Source organism: Nicotiana tomentosiformis, chromosome 9 (genome assembly GCF_000390325.3).
Source record: "Nicotiana tomentosiformis chromosome 9, ASM39032v3, whole genome shotgun sequence".
Classification (NCBI taxonomy): Eukaryota; Viridiplantae; Streptophyta; class Magnoliopsida; order Solanales; family Solanaceae; genus Nicotiana; species Nicotiana tomentosiformis.
Genome location: NC_090820.1, coordinates 28,464,687 through 28,492,079, shown reverse-complemented (window position 1 = coordinate 28,492,079; position 27,393 = coordinate 28,464,687). Strand labels below are relative to the sequence as shown.

Sequence of the window (27,393 nt, the reverse complement as noted above, 5' to 3'; positions counted from 1 at the left end):
AACTGCTTCCATTTAATTTTCAAAGCTTTTATTTAGTTGACCTGGTTGAGTAGTTGGCTTGCCTAGTTTCATGATAGGCTCCATCACGACGGTTGGTTTTGGTTCCTGACAAGTTCGTATCACAAGTCATGAGCAGGTTTAGTAAAGTCTTGCAGATCGGTATGGAGACGTCTGTACTAATCTTAGAGAGGTTGTCGAACCCTTAGGAAATTTCACATTCTTGTATTCTTATCGTACGGATTTGTTGATTCCGGTAACAAAACTTCTATTATTCTATTCTATCATAGATGGTGAGGAAACGTACTACTAGGCAGGATAGACAGCCACCAGTACCACCAGCTAGGGCCGCAGGAGGTTGAGGTCGCGCTAGAGGCCGCGGTAGGGGTAGCGGTGCAGCTCGTACAATAGCCAGGGCAGCACCTGCAGACCCACCAGTCACTCTAGCTCAGGAGCAGGCACCCGATACAGTTGAAGCAGTGGGGCCAACTCAGGCACCAGCTGTGGCCATCGTGATTTCAGGCCTTCAGGAGGCTTTGGCCCAGATATTAACAGTTTGCACTATATTTGCTCAGGTGGTTTCGGCTCAGGCCGTACCTACCACTTCTCAAGCCGAGAGATGTACTCACACCCCTATTGCCCATACTCCAGAGCAGGTAGTGCCGGGACTTCAGATACCGGTGGCACCGGTAGTCCTCCATTATGGATAATGATGAGCAGGGGAGGCTTGAGAGATTTGGGAGGCTTGAGAGATTTGGGAGGCTTCGACGTCCATCATTTAGCAGTACTGAGTCAGAGGATGCTCAAGGCTTCCTGGATAGGTGCAAGCGAATGCTTCAGACAGCGGGTAGTTTGGAGACCAGTGGGGTCTCGTTCACTACTTTTCAGTTTTATTGGGATGCATTCAGATTGTAGGAGGATTATGAGAGGCGCAGGCTAGTCGGTGCAGTACCACTTACATGGCAGGAGTTCTCTGTTCTCTTCTTGGAGTAGTTCGTGCTGCAGTCTCGCTGAGAGGAGCTGCGCAGACAGTTTGAGCAGCTTCGTCAAGATGGCATGTCTGTGAAGCAGTACGAGATGAGGTTTTCTAAGTTGGCTCATCACGTAGTTTGGCCGGTTCCTACTGATAAGGAGAGGATTCAGAGGTTTATCGATGGCCTCACATATCAGTTGTGGTTGCTTATGACTATGGAGAAGGGTATCTGGTGCTATTTTTGATGAGGTAGTCGACATTGCTCGGCATATAGAATTGGTCCGCAGTCAGGAGTGGGTTGAGATGGAGGCCAAGAGGCCCCGTTGGTCAGGAGGTTTTAGTGGTGTTCCTTTTGGAGGTCAGTTCCACCACGGTAGGGGTCATCGTCATAGGTATGCTTAGATGGCTCGTCCATTTCACCATGGTGCATCATCCGGCCATGGTTCATACAGTACACATCAGGGCCAGTCATCTCTCAGTGCCCTTCTAGCTTAGAGTTCGTCCCATGCACTTTCAGTTCAGGGCTCATCGGCACCGGGTTCTTCTAGTGGGTATTCTGGTGCTTGGGGCTCCCTCCAGTCCCCACCGCCATTCGTAGGGAGGGTTTGTTTCGAGTGTGGAGATATGGGTCACATCAAGAGGTATTTTCCCCGCCTCAAGGGAGGTCCAGCTCAGTAAAAGAGTCAGCCTACGACTTCAGGACCCTTTACTTCACCACCCGCCCAGCCAGCCTGGGGTGGAGCTCAGTCAGTTAGGGGTCGCCCTATAGGGGGAGGCCGATTCCATGCTATTCCTGCCAGACCAGATGATGTTGCTTCAGATGCAGTGATTACAGGTATTTTCTTAGTTTTCCACAGGGAGGCCTTTGTACTATTTGACCCTGGTTCCACTTATTCATATGTATCATTGTATTTTTCTCATCATTTGAATATTTCCCGTGAGTCCTTAGTTTTATCTGTTCATGTCTCTACGCCGGTGGTCGATACTATTATTGTGGACCGTGTATATCGGTCGTGTGTAGTAACCATTGGGAGTCTGGAGACTAGAGTTGATCTCTTGTTGCTTAGTATGGTTGATTTGGACGTGATCTTGGGGATGGATTGGTTGTCTCCATGTCATGTTGTTCTAGATTATCATGCAAAGACTGTGACGTTGGCGATGCCGGGGCTGCCGAGGATTTAGCAGAGAGGTTCTTCAGACTATGTTCCCAGTAGCGTGATTTCATATTTGAAGGTCCGGTGGATGGTTTGGAAGGGTTTTTATCTTATTTGGCCTTTGTGAGGGATATTAGTGCTAATTCTCCCACTGTAGATTCTGTTCTGGTGGTGCAAGAGTTTCCGGATGTGTTTGTTGTAGACTTGGCGGGCATGCCGTCCGACAAGGATATTGACTACAGTATTGACTTGGTACAGGGCACTCAGCCCATTTCTATTCCACCATATCGCATGGCACCAGCTGAGTTGAAGGAATTGAAGTAGCAGCTTCAGGAACTCCTTGATAAGGGGTTTATTAGGCCTAGTGTGTCACCTTGGGGTGCACCAGTGTTGTTTGTGAAGAAGAAGAAGGATGGTACTATGAGAATGTGCATTGATTATAGGCAGTTGAACAAAGTCACAATCAAGAACAAGTATCCTTTGCCACGTATTGATGATCTGTTTGACCAGCTTCAGGGAGCGAGGGTGTTCTCCAAGATTGATTTGAGGTTTGGGTATCACCAGTTGAATATTCGGGACTCGGATATTCTAAAGACAACCTTCAAGACCCGTTATGGTCATTATGAGTTCCTTGTGATGTCTTTTGGGCTGACCAACACCCCAGCAGCGTTCATGCATCTGATGAACAGCATGTTTCAACCTTATCTCAACTCATTTGTTATAGTATTCATTGATGATATCCTGGTGTACTCTCATAGCCAGGAGGAGCATGCACAACATTTGAGGATTGTGTTGCTACGGTTGAGGGAGGAGAAGCTTTATACCAAGTTCTCCAAGTGTGAGTTTTGGCTCAGCTCAGTGGCATTCTTGGGATAGTAGTGTCCAGTGAGGGTATTCAGGTGGATCCGAAGAAGATATAGGCGATTTAGAGTTGGCCCAGGCCGTCATCAGCTATAGAGATTTGGAGTTTTCTTTCCATGGCCGGTTATTATCATCTCTTCGTTTAGGGCTTCTCGTCTATTGCATCGCCCTTGACCAAATTGACCCAATGGGTGCTTCTTTCAGGTGGTCGGATGAGTGTGAGGAGAGCTGTCAGAAGCTCAAGATTGCCTTGACCACAGCTCCGGTTCTAGTTTTGCCTTCAGCTTTAGGCTCTTATACAATATATTATGATGCTTCACTGATCAGTATTGGGTGTGTCTTTATGCAGGAGGGTAGAGTGATTGCTTATGTTTCGTGCCAATTGAAGCCTCATGAGAAGAACTACCTCGTTCATGATTTGGAGTTAGCTGCCATCATTCATGCATTGAAAAATTAGAGGCATTATCTCTACGGTGTTTCTTGTGAGGTGTTTATGAATCATCAGAGTCTCCAACACTTGTTCAAACAAAAGGATCTAAATTTGAGGCAGCGGAGATGGTTGGAGCTGCTAAAGGACTATAATATCACCATTCTGTATCATCCCGAGAAAGCCAATGTGGTAGCCCATGCCTTGAGTAGAAAGGCGGTGAGTATGGGTAGTCTTACATTCATTCTCGTTGGGGAGAGACCTCTTACAGTTGATGTTCAGGATTTGGCCAACCAGTTCATGAGATTGAATATTTCGGAGCCCAGTCAGGGTGTAGCTTGTGTGGTTTCTCGTTCTTCCTTATATGATCGCATCAGAGAGTGCCAGTATGATGATCCCCATTTTCTTGTACTTAAGGACACGGTTCAGCATGGTGATGCCAGAGATGTGACTATTAGGGATGATGAGGTATTAAGGATGCAGGGTCGGATTTGTGTGCACAATGTGGATGGGCTACGTGAGTTGATTCTTGAGGAGGCCCATAGTTCGCGGTATTCCATTCATCCGGGTGCCGCAAAGATGTATCAGGACTTGAGGAAGTACTATTGGTGGAGGAGAATGAAGAAGGATGTAGTGGGATTTGTAGCTCGGTGCCTTAACTGTCAGCAGCTGAAGTATGAGCATCAGAGACCGGGTGGATTGCTTTAGAGGTTAGAGATTTTTGAATGCTCGACTGGTAGCTGTTGTTGTAGGCAAACTCCGTGAGTGGCAGAAACTAATCCCAAGAACCCCCAAAAAACAATGACACAAAGCGCGTAGCATGTCCTCTAATATCTGAATAGTGCGCTCGAACTGTCCATCCATCTGAGGGTGAAATGTTGTGCCCAACTCAACCTGGGTGCCCAACTCTCGCTGTACTGCTCTCCAGAACTGTGATGTAAACTGCGTGGTTCTATCTAAAATGATGGACACTGGAACACCGTGAAGGCGGACGATAAATCTCAACCAATCGCTCTGAAGAATAAGTAGTACCAACTGGAATGAAGTGCGCGGACTTGGTCAGCCAATCCACAATCACCGGTACTGACTTGGTTCAGGATGCATTAGACAAGGTTAAATTGATTCAGGAGTGGCTTCGCATGGCGTAATCCAGATAGAAGAGTTATGCCGACAGGAAGGTTCGTGATGTTACTTACATGGTTGGGGAGAAGGTGTTGATACCCAATTTTTCCCTCATATTTTTTCAAATATATATATACTTTCAAAATAGTGCATATGCATCATCATTTGATTTACAAGCTTGAACAAGCATTTTTCATAATTTTCTATAATCTTTGAAGTTTTTAAATCAATTTATTCCTGCATTTTTATTATATAAATACTCATTAATTACCTCACAGATTATCTTATGACCTAATTTAATCATTTACACCCATATTAGGTTTTAAATATTTTAGCATAATTACATTTGCATTTTTAAAGGCTAAAATTGCATGTTTGCAATAATAGCCTATATGTATTTATAATTATTTTATTTATGCCAAAATAATCTTTTTATACTTTTATAATGTTAAATAATTTTTTTATTTGTTTTATGCACGAATGATATTTTTATTATTTATTAATTAAATTTAGGTATTTAAAATCTGGCCTCAATTTGCAACCAATTTCGAACCCAAACCTACCCAATTATCACCAGCCCTATTACCCCTGGCCCAATTACCCTTACCCAATTAACTACCCGACTCAGAACCCCTTTAAAACGTGGCCGTTGATCTTTGAGATCAACGGTCCACGTTACACCTGCCCGTTTTAATTAACCAAATCCCCTCTTAACCCTAGCCATTTCTCACCGGCCGCCGCCTTCAAACGCTCTCACCTCACTGTCCCAAACCCTAGCCATCTCCCCCCAATCTCCTCTCCTAATCCCACCAGACATAGGATTCCCTAGTGGTTTCTTACCATATCTCACTTCTCTTTGGTACTGGACTTTCTATATACCGCTTGCCTATATATGGCAAGCGTATCTCTTCAACTTCGAACCTAAATGGTTCAACCCCTTGACCCTTTTCCGTCTTTGTTTTTCCTTGCTCTTTTATGGTATGGATCGCTATGAATCTCTGAGAATCTTTGTGATTTTTTCTACTTACCCTAAAACTAGGGTTTCAGATCTTTCTAGATTTAATCAAATCTGGTTCGATTCCTTAATTATTTTTGTTAATATTTTTGTCTATATGTCTATATGCATCTCATTATGACTCTTTGCTTGTTATTTCTGCGGATTTTTACTTGCCCTAAATTTGGGGTTTTTTGGTTCTTCAAAATTGAACCAAATCTAGTTCGATCCTTTAATTATTTTTGTTAAAGTTTCTGTCTATATTTCTATATTCATCTTATTGTAACTCTCTGCATTATTTTCTGCCGATTTGTATATTTTACCTAAATTAGGGTTTTTAAATTTTTCTTTTCTGATTAACTGTTAAGTGCTTTCCTTTCTACTATTTTGACTAATTATTGCCATATTTATGTATTCAATTTCAGTACTATTTAAACCCCTCCCCCATTCCCCTTTAAAGACAGATTTTAGAGTTCGAAATTTTCTCACCACTATAAACAAAACTATACACTGTTATTCTCTAGTAATACTATTATTCTGTGCTTTTGATTCCTAGCCGGCTGGAAGCTAAGGCCAGAAATTTTCAAGTGTTCTGTCTCCGTTTAGTGATAATTGCTACACTACTGGATTCTTTTTTTTTTCTGTATCATCTCAACTGGTGAGTTATTGAATCCTTCACTACTTCATTATTCTTAATGTATTACTGCTATTATACTAGTTACCCTAAAATATTATTATTATCTGTATTTAAGACATATTGAACTCAGTTGAATCAATTAGGGAAATCTGCCTAACTCTGTGTCATTTAGGACTGTATTTTAGCATTAAGCATACTTTGATACTTTTCCTAAGAATTGGTTAATTATGTGTGCTTTAACAGATTCATCAGTTTCTTTATTGAACTTGTTACCATGTGATCTGTTTGGTTCTGTGCCCATTATGTTATGATACCTCTACTGAAATAATCCCTAATACTAATTAGTGTGTTCCTGAACTACTGTTAATCAATGAGCTTCTTTCTGTGACCTAGTCTAATCTGCAGCCTTTTTATTTTTGTGAACAGTTTATGAACTAATCCTTATTAGTATATGACATTGTTAATTCTAAAAAACTTTATTAAGTCTGCTTAGGTTCAAATGTGTTGCTATTTGTTTATGTTCTATGTGTGATTCTGTCCCTAAATATATCCCCTAATCTTATTCTACTCTCTTGAATCCTCACTCTTTGCTGGCTAAAAGACAGAGCAATTTAGGTTCTGTCCCCTGGCCTTCCTAGTGTGAGCACTGCTCAGGGTTCATATGAGACTCTCGTGAACTCTGACACACTAGGATTTGGTCCCTAGTGTTCCTTGAACTGTTCTGATCATTCTCCTCTAGTGTGAGCACTGCCCGGGGTTCCTAAAGCCCTTAGGAACTCTGACACACTAGACATTTGGGTTCTGTATGCTTATCCTTAAGATATGGGCGAATCATTCACTATTGGTTACTGTGTATCTTTGAATATGGGCTTTTGGAGCTACTGTGAATTGAAGGCTTGGCCTGTCCAGGTGCATTTGGGCATGCTGCAGGCTTCCTATAGTTTTATATACTTTGCAATTCATTCATAAATTTCTGGTCTGTAATAATTATTTGTAATAACAATTGGGGTATTAGTAAATGGGAAACTAGGTTTACCTTTTTTTAACACTTGCATGAGAATTTGTAGAAATCCTGCCTATAAGTGTTTACTTCGCTCATTCTGACATTGTGTGTTAGATAACCTGTCTATAAGTACTTACTTTGCTCATTCTTCTACTGTGTTAGATAACTTGCCTATAGGTGTTTACTTTATTCAAATACATTCTTCTATTGTGTGTTAGATAACCTGCATATAAGTATTCACTTTACTCAAATATGCTCTGTAGATAACCTGCTTATTCTACTTTCACACGTTAGATACCATGCCTACGGGAATAAAATAACCAATGTTCAATTTGCATTGCAGCATATTAGGCATCATGATCATAGGGCCATTTATAAATCTGCATTTTTAGAAGTCATGCCTATAGGGTTCTTAATTGATTGATATGCTATTTTCATACTTGCTCATTTAGTATACATGCCTATAAGAACTAAAATCAGTCTCAATTATCAAGGGTAGGAATCATGTCTTTAAGGTAATCACCATCTGTGTTAAGTATAGATACTTAGGCTTTAAAATACTGTCTCGTTGAATACCAGTGAAAAGCATGCCTATAGGAATAACTGAGTAATTCTTAATATCTTTCGTTGTTTATCACTGCCTAACGCTGAGTAAATCACCTAGATAGAATGTCTATAGGTTTAACCGCTTATAATTATAATCAGTAGGCAGTTGTGCAGTCACTTAGAAATTACTTCGCATAACTGCTCGCATGATTAAAATCATGAATCACATAGAAATAATGTTTATAGGACCTAAGGACTTTAATTGAAACTGTCAAAATGCCTAATCTGTTTGCGTGCATTTGCTGCCTAAGTGTGGAGGCTAATCTGAGCCCTTATTTGCTTTACATGAAAGTCCAATTTGTTTTGTATGTCACCTAGTCTTTATCATTTTTGAGCAACCTAAGTTAGGTGTAGAACCATCCAAAATAGAGGTCCAAACGCCTCCCGGCCCATAGGCAAGGGACGGGTAGTACACACATAGGGTACGATTTAGAATTGACTAGAGCGCTTTAGGTAAATAACTTAAAGATAGTAATCGGGTAGCAGGAGATGATAGTCTGTACCCGCTGAATAATATAAGTAACACCCCCATCTTAGGGGAGTTGCGAAGTATTATTTATATTGCACGGGGTGATCCTTTAGGCTAAAAAGCGTAGGACCCCCCATTCATGTTAAAATAATTCTTTCTTTATTCACGTTGTTCCTCCTCTCTCTTAGACTAATTCACATGATTTGAGTTCGGTCGGGACCTACCGTTGTGGACCTCGAGGAGTGCCTAACACCTTCTCCTAGAGGTAATATGAGCCCTTACCCAATCTTTGGTAACGCAAACTAGTAAACCCGAGTCATTTGCAATAAATGCCCTAACGCACCTCAATCCGTTAGGTGGCGACTCTCTTTTAATAATCCTTCCTCCATTTTAAAAGAGTTGTCACGACGTCGAAGCCCGATATTTGCAAGAAGAATGGGGCGCGACAGCATCGCGACTCTGCTGGGGATATCCTTAGGCTCTTACCATAATGAACTTAGTCTGTGTGAATTAGTCTCCCTCGATAAATGTGTCTTTACTATTTTATGCTCAAATTCACCGTTTATTTGCTACATGCACACCCCCTTTCCTATTTTTCCTTTTACATGAATTTACATGCAACTTTTCGTTTAACCTTGTTCGCTGGCTTCAATCTTTATGTCTTTCCCAATCCCTACCCCTTTTTATCTCTTTATTACAATTTTTCCATTATACGGACTAACTTTCTCCTTGTTTTTCTTTCTTTTCTTTCTTTACATTTATTAAATACTGCATTTATTGCTTTACCTTGCAAAATACTTGACAACATGTTGTTTTATCTTTGCATAATTGCATTCTCTACATCATATTCCACTTGTGTGCAATTAATACCATAGCGGCACTTCATGAGTGTCCGCGCTCTTCCTATATCACCCTTTTAAATTTGGAAAGGCTTATTTGCAGTAAAACTAGTCGATCAGTGGTGCAGTCGACGGTTCCGTGCCTTTCCCTCTCAAGTTGTCCACTTGAGGGTACCGGTCTAGACTCTTATAGAAAACCCCACTCTGATGTTAACTATGCATGCATCATGTCTGAACCTAGTACGGGTTAGAATGTTGTCCGCATAATAACTTTCTAAGGCAAGCCTTGTCCAAAACCCATCGGGATTTCCATAATCCCAATAGGGCACAATGATGATATGTGCATTATTTGGAGAAAACGTGCAGATATGTTAATCATTAATGTGTATGTAGTATTGTCCGGAGGGGGAGAGGGCTAACTTTATTTGCTTTGCAGAAATGAGGCACGAAGTCCCCAGGTTCGGCATGGTCTGAATTATCTCACCTCTGTTGCTAGGCTGGTGGGAAAATCTCTCGCGAAGCGACAAAAACTATGTGAAAAGAATTCTGGGAAATTTACCTTCTTTGCTAGACATTCAACCAAACAATGTACTGAGCGAGGCTGCTACTATGTTATGGGATGAAAAGAGGGTTGTTTTTCGTTTTGGTAGCATAGAGATAACTCCCCTTCTTGAGGAAATAGGAGGTTTTGCCAGGATACCCTGGGATAACCCTGGTCTGCTGGCACCGAAAAATCGTACTTCTAGGGGATTTCTGAAAATAATGGGTCTTAGAAAGAATGACGAGTTAGTCTGCCTAAAGAAGTCCTACATACCTTTCTACTTCCTCTACGAGTGTTATAGGCACAACACATCCTACCGTATCTATCATGATGAGTTTGCCATCACTTCACTGGGCTAGACTTATCATCGAGTTTTTGTGTTCATCGTCTGTTTTCTGGGTATGATAGTATTTCCAATTCAAGGAGACGGGATTCACACTCATTTGGATATGGTGATCAAGACCTTAATAGAAGGGATTGAGGGACAGATTTACACTATTGTCCCAATGATCATGGCACAGATATACCAAGCTTTGATCCGTTGTAAGAAAGGATTCAGACATTTTGAGGGTTGCAATTTGTTGCTGCAGATATGGTAGTTGGAGCATCTTCAAAGGGGACAGTACCGTCAGGACTTTCCACGGTTACCATGGAATGACCACATAGCTTTCCACCATCCAAAAAGAATGACTTTCATCCCAGACAAGTTTGCACAACCGGAAAACGCCGTGGATTGGGTACACTTCTTTAGCAATTTGACTGATGACAAGGTCCATTGGATGTTCGAGTGGTTCCCTACTAGCGAGTTCATTATCAGATTCAGGGATGTTCCTCACTTAGTGCTGATCAGGTTGAGGGGTATCTACCCTTATGAACTTGTTAGGGTCATGAGACATGCTGGGAGAAAACAAGTCATACCTCGAGTTTCTAAAATGGTTCACTACAAAGCAGACTTTCAGGGTGGTGCCATTCCATTCAAGTGTGAGGCCCAACACATGTGGCATTTGAAGATTATTGTGGAAAAAGATACCATCGAACCAGATCGGCACCACGACGGACAGGTGTATTTCTACCTATCATGGTTGGATGATGACATAGCAGGAGAAGTCGAGTTAGGTATCGATCGAGGAAACAAGGTCATAGACGATATTGCTAAAGCACAAGTAAAATATAAGAGGTTGCGCAAGAGAATACTTGAGTCTTAAGCCAGACATTTGGAACAACACAAGATAGACATGGAATCAATCAATGAATGGAGGGAAGTTGCTACAAAATAAACAGAGAGATTGGAGTACTTAGAGCAGGGTCTGATGGAACTTAAAGGGAAGATGAGGAAGAGGATCGTGGATTGTCAGAATGCAGAGCGCAACAAAGGAGGACACCTAGCAAAGGCGTATCTACTGCTAGATATGCGCGACCTGGGGAATCTGATCGATAGGGCCAAGAAGGCCAAACTTGGAGAGGGTCCCTCCGGAACCAAAAAGAATAGAATTGCTGTTTATTTTCTTTTCTAGAGTCGTTTTAGAAATTGATTGTAATAAGGCAAATGCCACTAGCAACTCTTTTAAAATATTATCAATTTAGAGGTTTGATCTATTTATTACATTAATAAAATGAGGCAGTTATCGGTATCAAGTTTCTCCAAATCTATATGTCGCTAGGCCTACCTCGGCCACAATGAGGTCCCCAAAATTAGGACGCGAATTTATAATTCCGCAATACATGTTTAAATACTGAAAATATCCTTCCAAAATCCTCTACTGACTTGTTTACCTTTTTGCTTTTCTTTGTTTTGATTATTCCCATTCCCTAAGGTTGGTTCTTGCATACTGGCATCATCAGCGTATCATACCAGATCCAGAGGCCCTCCTCCTCCAAGTGATCCTAAAAGTAAGGGAAAGGCTAAGATGGATGACATGAGTGGCATCAGGAAAGATAACGCTGCGCATGCGGAAAATGTTGAAACTTCAGATGGTTGGAGTACTCCGGCACAGAATGATTTGGTTCTACGGTTGGAGTAGAAAATACTGGAATTGCAAGGGGAACTTGAGTAGGTCCGCAACTTGGAAAACCTCTCCCTCACCTTAAACGTCCTGGATATTAACCAATAGAATGCCCAAAACCCAGCACCTGCTCAAAACACACCAAACCAACATCCACAAAATCCTCCCGCAACTCATAAATATGCCACAGCTCCTGAAAATCCTAACCCTCCACCAGTGCCAACTCCTCCTCAACACCAACATCTTCCGACTGAGTATCCACAAACTACTACCTGCCATACTCTTCAAAATACACCGCAACCTACCACCCGATACGCAAAACTTAACCAATGATCATCACTACACCCAAATCCCCGGTATCCACCAAAGTAACCCTATATACGTAGAAACCCTACATCACCCCACTCAACAAACCCCATACACACCGGAATCCGTCGAGAAGGACCTGCTCATCAAGAATATGGCAGAGCAACGGAAGAAGCACACAAGCCGAGTCTAGGGTGTCGAAGGGGGTAAAGGCATTGAGGGTTTGAATTATGAAGATTTGTGTATTCGGCCAGACGTAGAATTACCAGAGGGTTACAAACCTCCCAAGTTCGAGATATTTGACGGAACAGGTGACCCAAAGGTGCATCTGAGGACATATTGTGACAAGCTCGTAGGAGTTGGAAAGGATGAAAGGATTCGCATGAAATTGTTCACGAGAAGCCTCACTGGCGATGCCCTATCTTGGTACATCAGCCAAAATCCAAAGAAGTGGGTTAGCTGGGTAAGCATGGCATCGGATTTCATGGATCGGTTCAGGTTTAATATGGAGAATGCACCAGATGTCTTCTATATACAGAATCTCAAGAAGAAGCCAATGGAGACTTTCTGCGAGTATGCTACTCGATGGAGATCGGAAGCGGCGAAAGTAAGTCCGGCATTGGAAGAAGAGAAGATCAACAAGTTTTTCGTCCGGACCCTGGATCCACAATACTATGAAAGGTTGATGGTTATCGAGAACCACAAATTCTCCGACATCATAAAGCTAGGGGAAAGGATTAAAGAAGGGATCAAGAGAGTAATGGTAACTAATTTTGAGGCATAACAGGCTACAAACAAAGCATTGCAGTCAGGGGTTATATCCAAGAAGAAAGAAGTAGGGGCCGTGATGGTAGCCCAAGGTCCAAAATCTCCTCTTACATACCAAACACCTCCACCCACATATCAGCATTCACCTCCCAGATATCCACAACACGCCACTACCTACCACACTTATAACACCCAGCCATCATATTATCACTCACCACCAACCCACCAAAACTATCAGAAACCCAGACCAAATTTCGACCGCACGCCACCCAGACAATACACCCCTATTGTTGAACCCATTGATCAATTATACTAGAGACTGAAAGCTGCTGGATATGTCACCCCTATTCCCGTTGTTGCCATGGAAAACTCCTCTCAATGGGTCAATCCAAACAAAACATATGCCTACCACTCCGGCATGAAACGACCATACCACTAATGAATGTCGCACCCTGAAAGACAAGATCCAGACACTAATCGATACCAAGGTTATACAAGCAAAGAAGGTTGCACCTAACGTCCGCAACCATCCCTCCCAGATCATAGGGGTGAGGGAGTAAATATGATAGAGACTGATGAAGAATGGGACCCGGAAGGGTCGATTGGGCTTATTCGAGAAGGGGATGACCCAAAGAAACCTGCGGTCACTCTTACTCCTATTGTGGTACAGATACAGCCACCGGTCGAAGTCGAAGAAGCCACACCAACCCCGTTCGAGGTGGAAGTAACAACACCTGCAGCTGCACCTGCTCTATTTGAAGTAGAAGTAACCACACCCTTCACTATGACGGTAGAATCCACACTGCCCTTTAAGTCCAATGTCGTACCATGGGACTATGTTGTAGAAGCCAGGAGGAAAGGAGAAGCAAAAATAGAAGAATCTAGCGCAGCACAAGGTATGGCCAGGACTGGGAGAATTTATACACTTGAGAATTTGGCAGGAACGAGTAGAGAAGCTGCTTCCAAGCAACCCATCATTGAAACCGGCTCGGATGATCTTTGGAGAAAGGTGCAAGTGAGAGAATATTCTGTGGTAGACCATCTGAACAAAACTCCTGCTCAGATATCCATCCTATCATTACTGCAGAATTCTGAGGCGCATAGGAATGGCTTGATGAAGGTATTGAATGAAGCTTACGTACCTAACAATATCACCAGTAGGGAGATGGCTAACATGGTAGGGCAAGTACTAGAAAGCCACAAGATCACCTTTCATGAAGACAAAATGCCACCAGAGGGATTAAGCCACAACAGGGCGCTGCACATCACGGTACAATGCGATGATAAATTCATTGCCAGGGTTTTGATAGATGGAGGTTCTAGTCTCAACATCTGTCCGCTGACAACTTTGAAAAGATTGGGTAAAGGTTTTCATGAAATACGAGCAGGGACTATGAACGTGAAGGCGTTCGATGAGTCCCAAAGGGCCACAATTGGGGAAACCGATCTATTCTTATAGATGGGCCCGACTTGGTTTGATGTTGAATTCCAAGTACTCGATATACCCGCCTCATACAACTTATTGCTGGGACGACCTTGGATACATGCCGCTGGGGCCGTGGCCTCTACTTTGCCCCAGGCTGTGAAATTCGAATGGAATCATCAAGAGGTGATCATTCATGGAGACGGGAGTAATCCTATTTACACCAACCAAAAGGTTCCGGTCGTGGAAAATAGAAGGAAATTGGGTGGAGAGACTTATCATCGCATCGAGCGCATCAATGCAATTGATAAAGACAAATGGTGGAGCAGCAAAATAGAAATCATACTAGCATGGGCAGGGTATGAACCCGGTAAAGGGCTCGGGAAGAATCTCCAGGGTATTGCCAAGCCAATACAGCTAAAACGTCATGGCATGACCTTTGGATTGGGATATCAATACACCTGGCACGAGTATCAGAACTGGTCACCGCCATAGCGTGGTCCATATTACCTTCTTGAGCAGTCGATACCACATTTGAGCCAATCTTTTCATCAAGCTGACATGATGTGGGGATCTGAAGAAGATGAAGTTCTAGCTGGCTTAAGAAATCGGTTCTTGGAAGAAGAGGACATGGATTGCAGTGTGATAGTTGAGGAGGGGGAGGAAGAAGGCCTCATTATTCAGACCGTGGAGAAGGGAGCTGTTCTCAAGAACTAGACTATTGCACCACCAAGGGCCCATCGAGTTCCTGGGTAGCCTGGCAATCAACATCATTTATTTTAAAAGCAATTTTTACGAGTATTTAAAACATTTTCAGTATTTTGTTTTAAACATGTTTTATTTTGAAATAATTTCTCGGGTCATCGAGCCGCGCCTGTTTGACGTTTTCAAGATTTATCTAAATGCATTGTTGTTTTTAGTATTTATCATTATTCTTTACGTTTTTTTTCTCTACGGTATTATTATTACCTATCCCGATGAACTTGCGCCTGTGGTATGTAATGAGAAAACGCAACATAAGGATAATGATTCAGAGGATCTGGAAGAGGATATAATGCCCGAGGAAATTGTCAGAGAAGTGGAGAACTTTGAAAACAAGCCTAAGTCAAATTTGGATAAGACTGAAATAGTTAATCTAGGAGACTCTGAAACAGTCAAGGAAACATGTATAAGCATTCACCTGTCACCATCAGAGAAAGAAGAATACACTCGTTTCCTAAAGGAATATGAGGATATCTTTGCATGGTCCTATGATGATATGACCGGTTTGAGCACGTCCATAGTGTCTCATAAACTACCTACCAACCCAATGTGTCCGCCAGTAAAGAGGAAGCAAAGTTCAAGCCAAATATGAGTTTGAAAATCAAAGAAGAAGTCACCAATCAGATCAAAGCTAAGGTTCTCAGAGTTGTTGAATATCCAACTTGGTTGGCTAACATCGTACCAGTTCCGAAGAAGGATGGGAAAGTCTGAGTAAGCATCGATTATCAGGACCTAAATAGAGCAAGCCCCAAAGATGATTTCCTGTTACCCAACATACACATACTGATCGATAATTGCACCAAACATGAACTCCAATCCTTTGTGGATTGCTTCGCGGGATATCATCAGATCTGGATAGATGAAGAGGATGCCGAAAAGACAGCTTTTATCAAACCATGAGGGGTGTACTGCTATAAAAAGATGTCGTTCAGTCTGAGGAATACTGGGGCCACTTATATGAGGGCCATGACAACTATTTTCCAAGAAGAGTAGTAGATTTGAGGAAATGTTTTGATCAGCTTTGGAGGTCCAATTTGAAATTGAATCCCGCAAAATGTACCTTTGGGGTCCGCGCAAGAAAGTTATTAGGGTTCATCATCAGCCGCCGAGGAATTGAGTTAGACCCATCAAAGGTCAAGGCTATCCAGGATTTGCCGCCTCCAAAGAACAAGAAAGACGTGATGAGCTTCTTGGAACGTCTTAATTACATCAGTCGCTTCATAGCACAATCAACCAGGATATGTGAGCCGATTTTCAAAATGTAAAAGAATGATGCCGCAACCAATTGGACTGAAGACTGCCAGAAACTTTTGACAGAATCAAAGAATATTTGTCCACACCGCCAGTCCTGGTCCCCGCCAGAACCTGGTAGACCACTACTACTCTATATCTCCGTATTAAATGGGGCTTTTGGTTGTGTCTTGGAACAACACGACGAGACGGGAAGGAAAGAACAGGCCATTATATTCTTTGCTGGAACGCACCAGTTGTGCTTTGACCTGGATAGCCCTGAAACTGAGGCATAACTTCTGTGCCTATACCACATATATCATATCAAGGATGGACCCTCTGATATTGTTGAGTGAATTTGACATTGTCTATGTGACTCAGAGGGCAGTTAAGGGACAAGCATTAGCGGATCATCTTGCAGAAAATCTTGTAGGAGTAGAATACGAAGCACTAAAAACATATTTTCCTGATGAAGAAGTATCATTCGTAGGAGAAGATATCACCGAAGCCTACGGGTGGAGAATATTTTTTGATGGAGCCGCAAACTTCAAAAGAGTGGGTATTGGAGCTATTTTGGTGTCAGAAACAGGCCAACATTATCCGGTATCTACGGAACTCATATTTTCGTGCACCAATAATATGGCAGAATATGAGGCTTGTATATTGGGGCTTAATTTGGCCGTTGACATGAATATCCAGGAATTACTGGTAATTGGCGATTCAGATCTACTGGTACATCAGGTGTAGGGAGAATGGGCTACAAAGAATACCAAGATATTACCATATCTATATCATGTGTAAGAGATGCTGAAGAGGTTCACGAAGATAGAGTTTAGACATGTCCCGAGAATCCAGAATGAGTTCGCAGATGCATTGGCCACTTTGTCCTTAATGATACAGCATCCGGACAAGAATTTCATCGACCCCATTCCGGTAAGGATTCATAATCAGCCGGCTTATTGTGCTCATATTGAAGAACAAACATATGGGAATCCATGGTTCCATGATATCTGGGAATATTTGACAAAAGGAGAATATCCAGAGCACGCAAGCCACACCCAGAAAATGCACACTTCAGAGGTTGTCTAACCACTTCTTCCAGAGTGGAGGAATTCTATATAGAAGAACTCCAGATCTAAGGCTATTACGGTGTGTTGACGCCAAAGAAGCCTCCAAACTACTTGAAGAGATACACGTCGGAACTTGCGGCCCACATATGAATGGTTTCGTACTAGCCAAGGAGATACTTAGAGCCGGATACTTTTGGATTATTATGGAAACAGACTGCATCCAGTATGTCTAGAAATGTCATCAGTGCTAGATACACGCAGATATGATATGAGTACCTCCAAATGAACTTAATGCAACCAGCACACCTTGGCCTTTTGCTGCCTGGGGAATGGATGTCATTGGACCAATCGAGCCCACCGCTTCAAATGGGCACAGGTTCATTCTAGTGGCCATCGACTATTTCACAAAGTGGGTTAAAGCTACATCTTACAAAGTTGTAACCAAGAAAGTCGTCGAAGATTTTGTTAGGGACCATATTGTTTGTCGATTCGGGGTTCCAGAATCCATCATCACTGACAATGCCGCCAATCTCAATAGTGATCTAATGAAATCCATGTGTGAAACCTTCAAGATCAAGCACAAAAACTCCACAACATACCAACCCCAAATGAATGGAGTTGTGGAAGCTGCCAAAAAGAATATTAAGAAGATACTAAGGAAGATGGTAAAGAATCACAAGTAGTGGCATGAGAAGTTACCATTTGCCTTATTGGGATACCGTACCACAGTCCGCACGTCAATCGGGGCAAATCCTTACCTATTGGTCTACGGTACTGAAGCCGTCATCCCCGCCGAGGTAGAAATTCCTTCCTTGAGAATTATACAAGAAGCTGAGCTCAGTGATGCAGAATGGATAAGAAGCCGGTACGACCAGTTAGCTCTCATTGATGGGAAAAGAATGAATGTTGTGTGTCATGGTCATCTTTATCAGAACACAATGTCTAGAGCTTTCAACAAAAGGGTTAAACTTAGACAGTTTGCACCGGGGCAGCTGGTGCTGAAACGGATCTTCCCACATCAGGATAAAGCTAAAAGAAAATTCTCACCCAACTGGCAAGGACCTTACATGGTTCACAGGGTACTAACAGGAGGAGCACTCACTCGCAGAGATGGACGGAGAAATTTCGCCAAAGCCTATTAATTCAGACACAGTCAAAAGATATTATGTCTGAACTTTTTGCATATGATTTAACTGAACTACGCTTGACCTGATTCCCATTTAATAGGGGATACGTAGGCATCCCTATGGTTTTGGTCACAATTCAATAAAATTTCCATTTCACCATAACCGGAAATTGGGGCAAAATTTTAAGGAGGACCCTCAAAATTTCAAAGCAAGTTCAGCTAACGGCACCATATGCGAAATAGCCAGAAGTTCATCTAGATAACTGGGGCAGTGTCTACGGCGAGAAGGTCACAATGTCTCTAATAATGTCACAATTACTGGTTCATCTAATCGATTTTTAAAATGCATATTACGGTGTTTTGAATAACTATGCATACGTATTTTTCGAAAATTTTATTTTAGCCAAATACTACCCATGGTAACTTGAACAGGGCTCTAGGTGAAGAGCAGAGCAAAGAAAGCAGAGAAAGGCATGAACTAACCTCCCCCAAAACTCACGATTTTTCTTTAGATGTAGGAACGAGGAATAACCGCAAGTATGTGCGCACCTTAGAATCATTATCGTCATAACGACAAAGCTGCAAAGCGCAAACATATCTCCAGCTAAGAAATGCTCTGCTCTTACTTACTATTTTTCCATTGCATGAGACCAAGCATTGTCTCAAATACATGAGGCTAAGCCCTGCCTCCTCAATTGCATAAGGCTAAGCATTGTCTTCCACGTGCATGAGACTAAGCATTGTCTCAAATCTTGCATGAGGCTAAGCCCTGCCTCTCCAATTGGAGAAGGCTAAGCTTTGCCTTCCACCTGCATGAGACTAAGAACTGTCTCAGATTTTGCATGAGACTAAGCCCTACCTCCTTAATTATATAAGTCTAAGCTCTGCCTTCGCCTGTATGAGACTAAGCACTGTCTCAGATCTTGCATAAGGCTAACCCCTACCTCCTTAATTGCATAAGGCTAAGCTCTGCCTTCCCCCTGCATGAAACTAAGCATTGTCTCAAATCTTGCATGAGTATGATCCATGCCTCCTCAATTGCATAAGTCTAAGCATTGCCTTCCATTTGCATGAGACTAAGCACTGTCTCAGATCTTGTATGAGGCTAAGACCTGTCTCCTTAAATGCATAAGGCTAAGCTCTGCCTTCCCCTGCATTAGACTAAGCACTGTCTCAGCTCTTGCATGAGGCTAAGTGTAACACCCTGGAAAACTTCGAAGTATTTAAGTGTACAGCCCCGTAAAATTTCGCAAATGAATTCAAGGTTTCGCAAATGAATTCAAGGTTTCGTGGTGCCGAAAAGTAAAGGAAACTTTTTGGCGGAAAAGCGCATTTATGTGGTCCATTATGCGACCGCATAATCACTCTGCGAGCTGCATAATGGCCGCAGAAGTGAGGCAGGAGAGGGGTACTCCGGGAGCAATTATGCGGTCGACTATGGTACCGCATAACTGTTCTATGGTGCATTATGCGACCGCATAACAGTTATGCGGACCGCATAGTGATTGCAGACTCAGATAGTTGTTTTGATCATTTTGGACACCAATTATGCGGCCGATATGTGGTCCACATAACCATTATGTGGTCACATATGCGACCGCAGAACCTATTCCAGAGCTCCATTTTTGGGTTTTTAAAACCCGACCCTACTTCGTTAAATACACGCTTTGGGCCATTTTTGAGCAAAAATATGATGTTTTAGAGGGAAAGGAGAGTGTTTTAGAGAGAGAGGAAACCCTAGGCTAATTATTTGTCAAGTCTTGCTAAAAGCTTGGAAGATAAACAAGGAAAACCCACAAGTTCTTCATCTAAGAGGTAAGGTTCCATACCCTAGTTTTATATTTCGAATTTAAGTAAAAGATGGTTGAATTGGAGTATTATTTTTGGGTATAAGAGTATTATTTATACATGCTTGTAGTAATAAGGTTTTTGGGAAGATTGTTGAGCTCAAATAAGTAAAGATTGGGTTGTGGAGTGAAGGAAATCTTGTAGAAGAATCTTGTAGTTAAATTTGCACATCTAGTATTTGATAAAATGCTCAAATGAGCTGAGACCATTAATATCTTCCTAATAATGGTTCAATTTTGTTGTGTCTCAAAATAGATTGGGATTGCTAGAATTTCTGGAACGTTGTAGTAATTTAAGGAAAGCTCAAAGCGAGGTATGTTGGCTAAACTTTCTCTCTTGAAATTGAATTCCATAATGTTCTCGTAAATTTCAAATTATGGGTCGCGTATTTAAATGTTGTGGCTTTGAGTCGTGTTTTAAATGAGAACTAGTATACCAATTGGGTGAGAAAAACTCGATATGCTTAAGACTCAAAATTGCTCATATGTGTACCTAAAGTCTTGATTGGAAGTGTCTTGTTGTTGATAACCTATAAAGGTGGTTGGAAATGAAATAATTGAATTGGGGATATAAAGTGTGGCCAACGTGCCAAGAATTTAAGTTATGAATGTGGCTAGTAGTGTAAATGATTTGAGAAGATGCGATAAAGAATATGAAATGAGCCTTGACTCAATTGTTTAAAAATGACTTCGAATATAGAATTGCCTAAAAGCCTTTGTACTCAATTCATGCCCATTAGTGGTTGTTTTAACTAATGCTTTGCTTAATAAATATATCCAGTGTGATTCGACGTCTATATACTCATGTGTTGAAATTTGTATATTGTCATTTCTGGGGAAGAGTATTGCAAGAGTAAATGGTGTATTGACTGTTTATGATTTTTCATGTGTGTTTCTATTGTTGGTTGGTATGCCTCATTCTTTGGGAAGAAACCATTTGTGTTTGAAGTTCCCATTTCAAATGGATTGGAAGCATATGATTTCTGAAATTTTCTATATGTTGATATTTGATGGTGATCTTTGAAATTGAAAGAGGTGAAAGTGTGGAATATGAAATACGGCCATCGTACCAGGAATAAAGAATCTTGTGAATGGCCTAATGAGCCAAGAAAATATTGTTGTTGTGAATGACTGGAAATACTAATGAGAATTTATACAATGTGAAAGATGTTGTGGTGAGTACAATTGTATTTATGATATTTCTGTTTGCAAATCAAATCAAAAATGTTTTTGGGAGCATCATTAGCAATACCGAGGAAGGGTGGGTCATAAGGCCAACACCTAAAACTATACGTGCCGGTGTAGGGGTGGATTATGATTATTACGCTTATTTGGGATGCAATTGGAACCTCTGGAAAATTGTGATATTATTCCCCTTGATTGGGATGAAACTGGAACCTTTGTGGATTGGTAAAGTCAACCCGCATGGCATATGTGGGAAGGCGGCCTAGCTGATCGGGTGGAGATCAGATGTATATTGCGCATATGGTGGTACTACTCTCGGTAACAACTTTCTTTCGCATCACATGTCAAACCATATTGTTCGTGAGGAGCTGGCCTAGCCGATCGGGCATGATCGGACTCCGTGCTAACAAAGACGGTCGTATATCGGTGTTAATAATCTCACAACCAAAATTGTATATGAAGTTTGTATTTTGAAAATTATTATGTTTTAACTGAACATTTGGATATTGTTGATTGTGACTTGTTGTTTCTATGTGTTGTCTTTTCTTATATGGGCATTTTATTTTGAAAGATGACTTTTAGCTATACATACTAGTGCTATTCAACAGTACTAACGTCCCTTTTGCCGGGGACACTGCATCTTTAATGGATACAAGTGGTTCTACAGCAGACGACATTGATCAGTGATAGCAGTGCACTCTTTTTAGCTTATTTGGTAAGCCCCACTTCATTTCGGGTTCATATATCTTTTGTTTCTCATTTACTATATTTTGAGGTATAGCAGAGGTCTTATTGCCGTCATTTCCATATTACTCTTCTATTGTATTAGAGGCTCCGTAGACATGTTGTGGGTTGTGGTTGACGTTCAGAATTGAACTTGAAATGTTGGTATTTGGAAATCATGTTTTTCATTAATTCTATTAATTCGTAATGTTTTAGAAATTATGAATGAAGCTGCTAATGGGAATGAAAAGGAAATTGTTAATAAAATCTTTTCAGTGATTGATTAATGGAGTATATCTCCTCTTTAGTCATGGATGAGTTTGGGTAGAAGGAAATCTAACAGGCTTGCTCGGTCGAGTTCTCTCGGTTGAGCGCCGGTCGCGCTCCCCGAGTTTGGGGCGTGACACTAAGACCTACCTCCTTAATTGCATAAGGCTAAGCTCTACCTTCCCCCTGCATGAGACTAAGCATTGTCTCAAATCTTGCATGAGGCTAAGCACTGCCTCCTCAATTGCATAAGGCTAAGCATTGCCTTCCATTTGCATGAGACTAAGCACTGTCTTAGATCTTGCATGAGGCTAAGCCTACCTCCTCAATTGAATAAGGCTAAGCATTGTCTTCCATTTGCATGAGACTAAGCATTGTCTTAGATCTTGAATGAGTCTAAGCCCTGCCTCCTTAATTGCATAAGGCTAAGCTCTGCCTTTCTTAATGCATGAGACTAAGCGTTGTCTCCAATGTTGCACGAGACTAAGCATTGTCTCTCCTTGCATAACCACAAATGTTGCTCTATTCCAAACTTTGCATTATTTTCTTCTTTCGGGGCTAAGCTCTGCCCTTGATCTTACAAAAGACTAAGATTTGTCTTGTTTCATCTCAAGCATCATGACTTTGCATCTCATGGGATGATACATAGCCAATTTGTCCAAAGGCGTCATAGTCCGAAGGCATCATCCTCATAGCCAGAAGACACCATGCCATGCCTTGAGGATCTCTTAATCTTGCACATCATTATTCAAAGGCATCATGGTTCGGAGACACCATTTTCATAGCCAGAGAACATCATTTCATGGTCTGTGAATCCTTTACCGCACAATTCATGACCCGGGACATCATGGTGTAAAGACGTCATCCTCACTGTCCAAGGACAACCTCCATGATCCAATGAGAATTTGCATCATGTTTAAATTTATGCGATAATCTATATGCATGCATTGTATTTTGAGGTTGCAGGTGATTCGGTAAGTAACCGTTATCCTAACGGGACCAATCTTCGCTCCAGGTTTTATTCAACGTTCATATCCTTCAATTATTTTAAACGTAACCGATCCCATCCGTTACCCATCCTCATCTGATACCCACTCAAGTATCCATAACCATTCCCAATCCCGGTTTGTCCTGTCCAGTAGATTTTGTCCGTTCTTACAATAACTCCATCGTTCCGTTCCATCGTTGGATCCAGAACTACACATGGCCTGATTCCTATAATACCAGGGATATGTAGGCAGCTCAGAAACCAAAGTGTGGCCAATATTTCTCAAAACATTCCACTCGATCAAAATCGGTCATCATTTCTTTACCCGACAACTCTTTCATCCTTCTCGGGTAAAGAGGGGCAGCTGTTGATGCCCAATTTTTGCCTCAGATTTTTTCAAATATATATATACTTTTAAAATAGTGCATATACATCATCATTAGATTTACAAGCATGAACAAGCATTTTTTATAATTTTCTATAATCTTTGAAGTCTTTAAATCAATTTATTCCTGTATTTTTATTATATAAATACTCATTAATTACCTCACAAATTATCTTATGACCTAATTTCATCATTTAGACCCATATTAGGTTTTAAATATTTTAGCATAATTACATTTGCATTTTTAAAGGCTAAAATTGCACATTTGCAATAAAAGCCTATATGTATTTATAATTATTTTATTTATGCCAAAATAATCTTTTTATACTTTTATAATATTAAATAATTTTTTATTTGTTTTATGCACGAATGATTTATTTATTATTTTTTACAAATTATTTATTAATTAAATTTGGGTATTTAAAATCTGGCCTCAATTTGCAACCAATTTCGGACCCAAACCTACCCAATTATCACCAGCCCAATTACCCTTGACCCAATTACACTTACCCAATTAACTACCCGACCCAGAACCCCTTTAAATCGTGGTCGTTGATCTCTGAGATCAACGGTCCACGTTACACCTACCCGTTTTAATTAACCAAATCCCTCCTTAACCCTAGCCATTTCTCACCGACCGCCGCCTTCAAACGCTCTCACCTCACTGCCCTAAACCCTAGCCGTCTCCCCTAATCTCCTCTCCTAATCCCACCAGACATGAGATTCCCTAGTGGTTTCTTACCATATCTCACCTCTCTTTGGTACCGGGACTTTCTATATACCGCTTGCCTATACATGGCAAGCGGATCTCTTCAACTTCGAACCTAAATGGTTCAACCCCTTGACCTTTTTCCGTCTTTGTTCTTCCTTGCTCTTTTATGGTATGGATCTCTATGAATCTCTGAGAATCTTTGTGATTTTTTGTACTTACCTTAAAACTAGGGTTTCAGATCTTTCTAGATCTAATCAAATCTGGTTCGATTCCTTAATTATTTTTGTTAATATTTCTGGCTATATGCATCTCATTATGACTCTTTGCTTGTTATTTCTGCCGATTTTTACTTGCCCTAAATTTGGGGTTTTTTGGTTCTTCAATATCGAACCAAATATGGTTCGATCCTTTAATTATTTTTGTTAAAGTTTCTGTCTATATGTCTATATTCATCTTATTGTAACTCTCTGCATTATTTTCTGCCGATTTGTATATTTTACCAAAATTAGGGTTTTTAAATTTTTCTTTTCTTATTAACTGTTAAGTGCTTTCCTTTCTAGTATTTTGACTAATTATTGCCATATTTATGTGTTCAATTTCAGTACTATTTAAACCCCTCCCCCATTCCCCTTTAAAGGCGGATTTTAGAGTTCAAAAATTTCTCACCAATATAAACAAAACTATACATTGTTATTTTCTAGCAATACTATTATTCTGTGCTTTTGATTCGTGGCCGGCTGGAAGCCAAGGCCAGAAATCTTCAAGTGTTCTATCCTTATTTGGTGATAATTGCTACACTACTGGATTCTTTTTTTTTTCTGTCTCATCTCAACTGGTGAGTTATTGAATCCTTCACTACTTCATTACTCGTGTAATGTATTACTGCTATTATACTAGTTACCCTAAAATGTTATTATTATCTGTATTTAAGACATGTTGAACTCATTTGAATCAATTAGGGAAATCTGCCTAACTTTGTGTCATTTTAGGACTATCTTTAAGCATTAAGCATGCTTTGATACTTTTCCTAAGGATTGGTTAATTATGTGTGCTTTAACAGATTTATCAGTTTCTTTATTGAACTTGTTACCATATGATCTGTTTGGTTCTGTGCTCATTATGCTATGATACCTCTGCTGAAATAATCCCTAATACTAATTAGTGCGTTCCTGACCTAATATTAATCAATGAGCTTCTTTCTGTGACCTAGTCTGATCTGCAGCCTTTCTTATTTTTGTGAACTGTTTATGAACTGATCATTATTAGCATATGACTTTCTTAATTCTCAAAAACTTTATTAAGTCTGCTTAGGTTCAAATGTTTTGCTATTTGTTTATGTTCTATGTGTGATTCTGTCCCTAAATATATCCCTTAATTCTATTCTGCTCTTCTGAATCCCCACTCTTTGCCGGATGAAAGACAAAGCAATATAGGTTCTGTCCCCTGGCCTTCCTAGTGTGAGCACTGCTCAGGGTTCATATGAGACCCTCGTGAACTCTGACACACTAAGATTTGGTCCCTAGTGTTCCTTGAACTGTTATGATCATTCTCCTCTACTGTGAGCACTGCACGGGGTTCCTGAAGCCCTTGGGAACTCAGACACACTAGATATTTGGGTTCTGTATGCTTATCCTTGAGATATGGGTGAATCATTCACTGTCGGTTACTGTGTATCTTTGAACATGGGCTTTTGTGCTACTGTGAATTGAAGGCTTGGCCTGTCCAGGTGCATTTGGGCTTACTGCAAGCTTCCTATAGTTTTATATACTTTGCAATTCATTCATTAATTTATGGTCTGTAATAATTATTTGTAATAACAATTGGGGTATTAGTAAATTGGGAACTAGGTTTACCTTTTTTTAACACTTGCATGAGAATTTGTAGAAATCCTGCCTATAAGTACTTACTTTGCTCATTCTACTACTGTGTTAGATAACCTGCCTATAGGTGTTTACTTTATTCAAATACATTCTTCTATTGTGTGTTAGATAAACAGCCTATAAGTGTTCACTTTACTCAAATATGCTCAGTAGATAACGTACTTATTTTGCTTTCACACGTTAGATACCATGCCTATAGGGAATAAAATAACCAAAGTTCAATTTGCATTGCAGCATATTAGGCATCATGATCATAGGGTCATTTATAAATCTGTATTTTTAGAAGCCATGCCTATAGGGTTCTTAATTGATTGATATGCTATTGTCATACTTTCTCATTTAGTATACATGCCTATAAGAACTAAAATCAGTCTCAATCATCAAGGGTAGGAATCATGTCTATAGGGTAATCACCATCCAAGTTAAGTACCAAAAATCAGGCTTTAAAATACTATCTCGTTGAATACCAGTAGAAAGCATGCCTATAAGAATAACTGAGTAATTCTGAATATCTCTCGTTGCTTATCACCGCCTAACGCTGAGTAAATCACCTAGATAGCATGTCTATAGGTTTAACCGCTTATAATTATAATCAGTAGGCAACTGTGCAGTCACTTAGAAATTACTTCGCATAACTGCTCGCATGATTAAAATCCAGAATCACATAGAAATCATGTCTATTGGACCTAAGGACTTTAATTGAAACTGTCAAAATGCCTAATCTGTTTGCGTGCATTTGCTGCCTAAGTGTGGAGGCTAATCTGAGCCCTTATTTGCTTTACATGAAAGTCCAATTTGTTTTGTATGTCGCCTAGTCTTTATCATTTTTGAGCAACCTAAGTTAGGTCTAGAACCATCCAAAATAGAGGTCCAAATGCCTCCTGGGCCATAGGCAAGGGACGTGTAGTGCACGCATAGGGTACGATTTAGGATTGACTAGAGCGCTTTAGGTAAATAACTTAAATATAGTAATCGGGTAGCAGGAGATAATAGTCTGTGCCCGATGAATAATATAAGTAACACCCCCATCTTAGGGGAGTTGCGAAGTATAATTTATGTTGCACGGGGTGATCCTTTAGGATAAAAAGCTTAGGA

General features: G+C 40.8%; 1 protein-coding gene across 1 annotated transcript; it reads left to right on the top strand.

Moving 5' to 3' along the window:
- Positions 1–16,286: 16,286 nt before the first annotated feature.
- On the top strand, positions 16,287–16,862 carry LOC138898530 (uncharacterized). Its single transcript, XM_070184605.1, has one exon. It carries the CDS (start codon positions 16,287–16,289, stop codon positions 16,860–16,862), a length of 576 nt encoding a protein of 191 aa, XP_070040706.1.
- Positions 16,863–27,393: the final 10,531 nt, after the last annotated feature.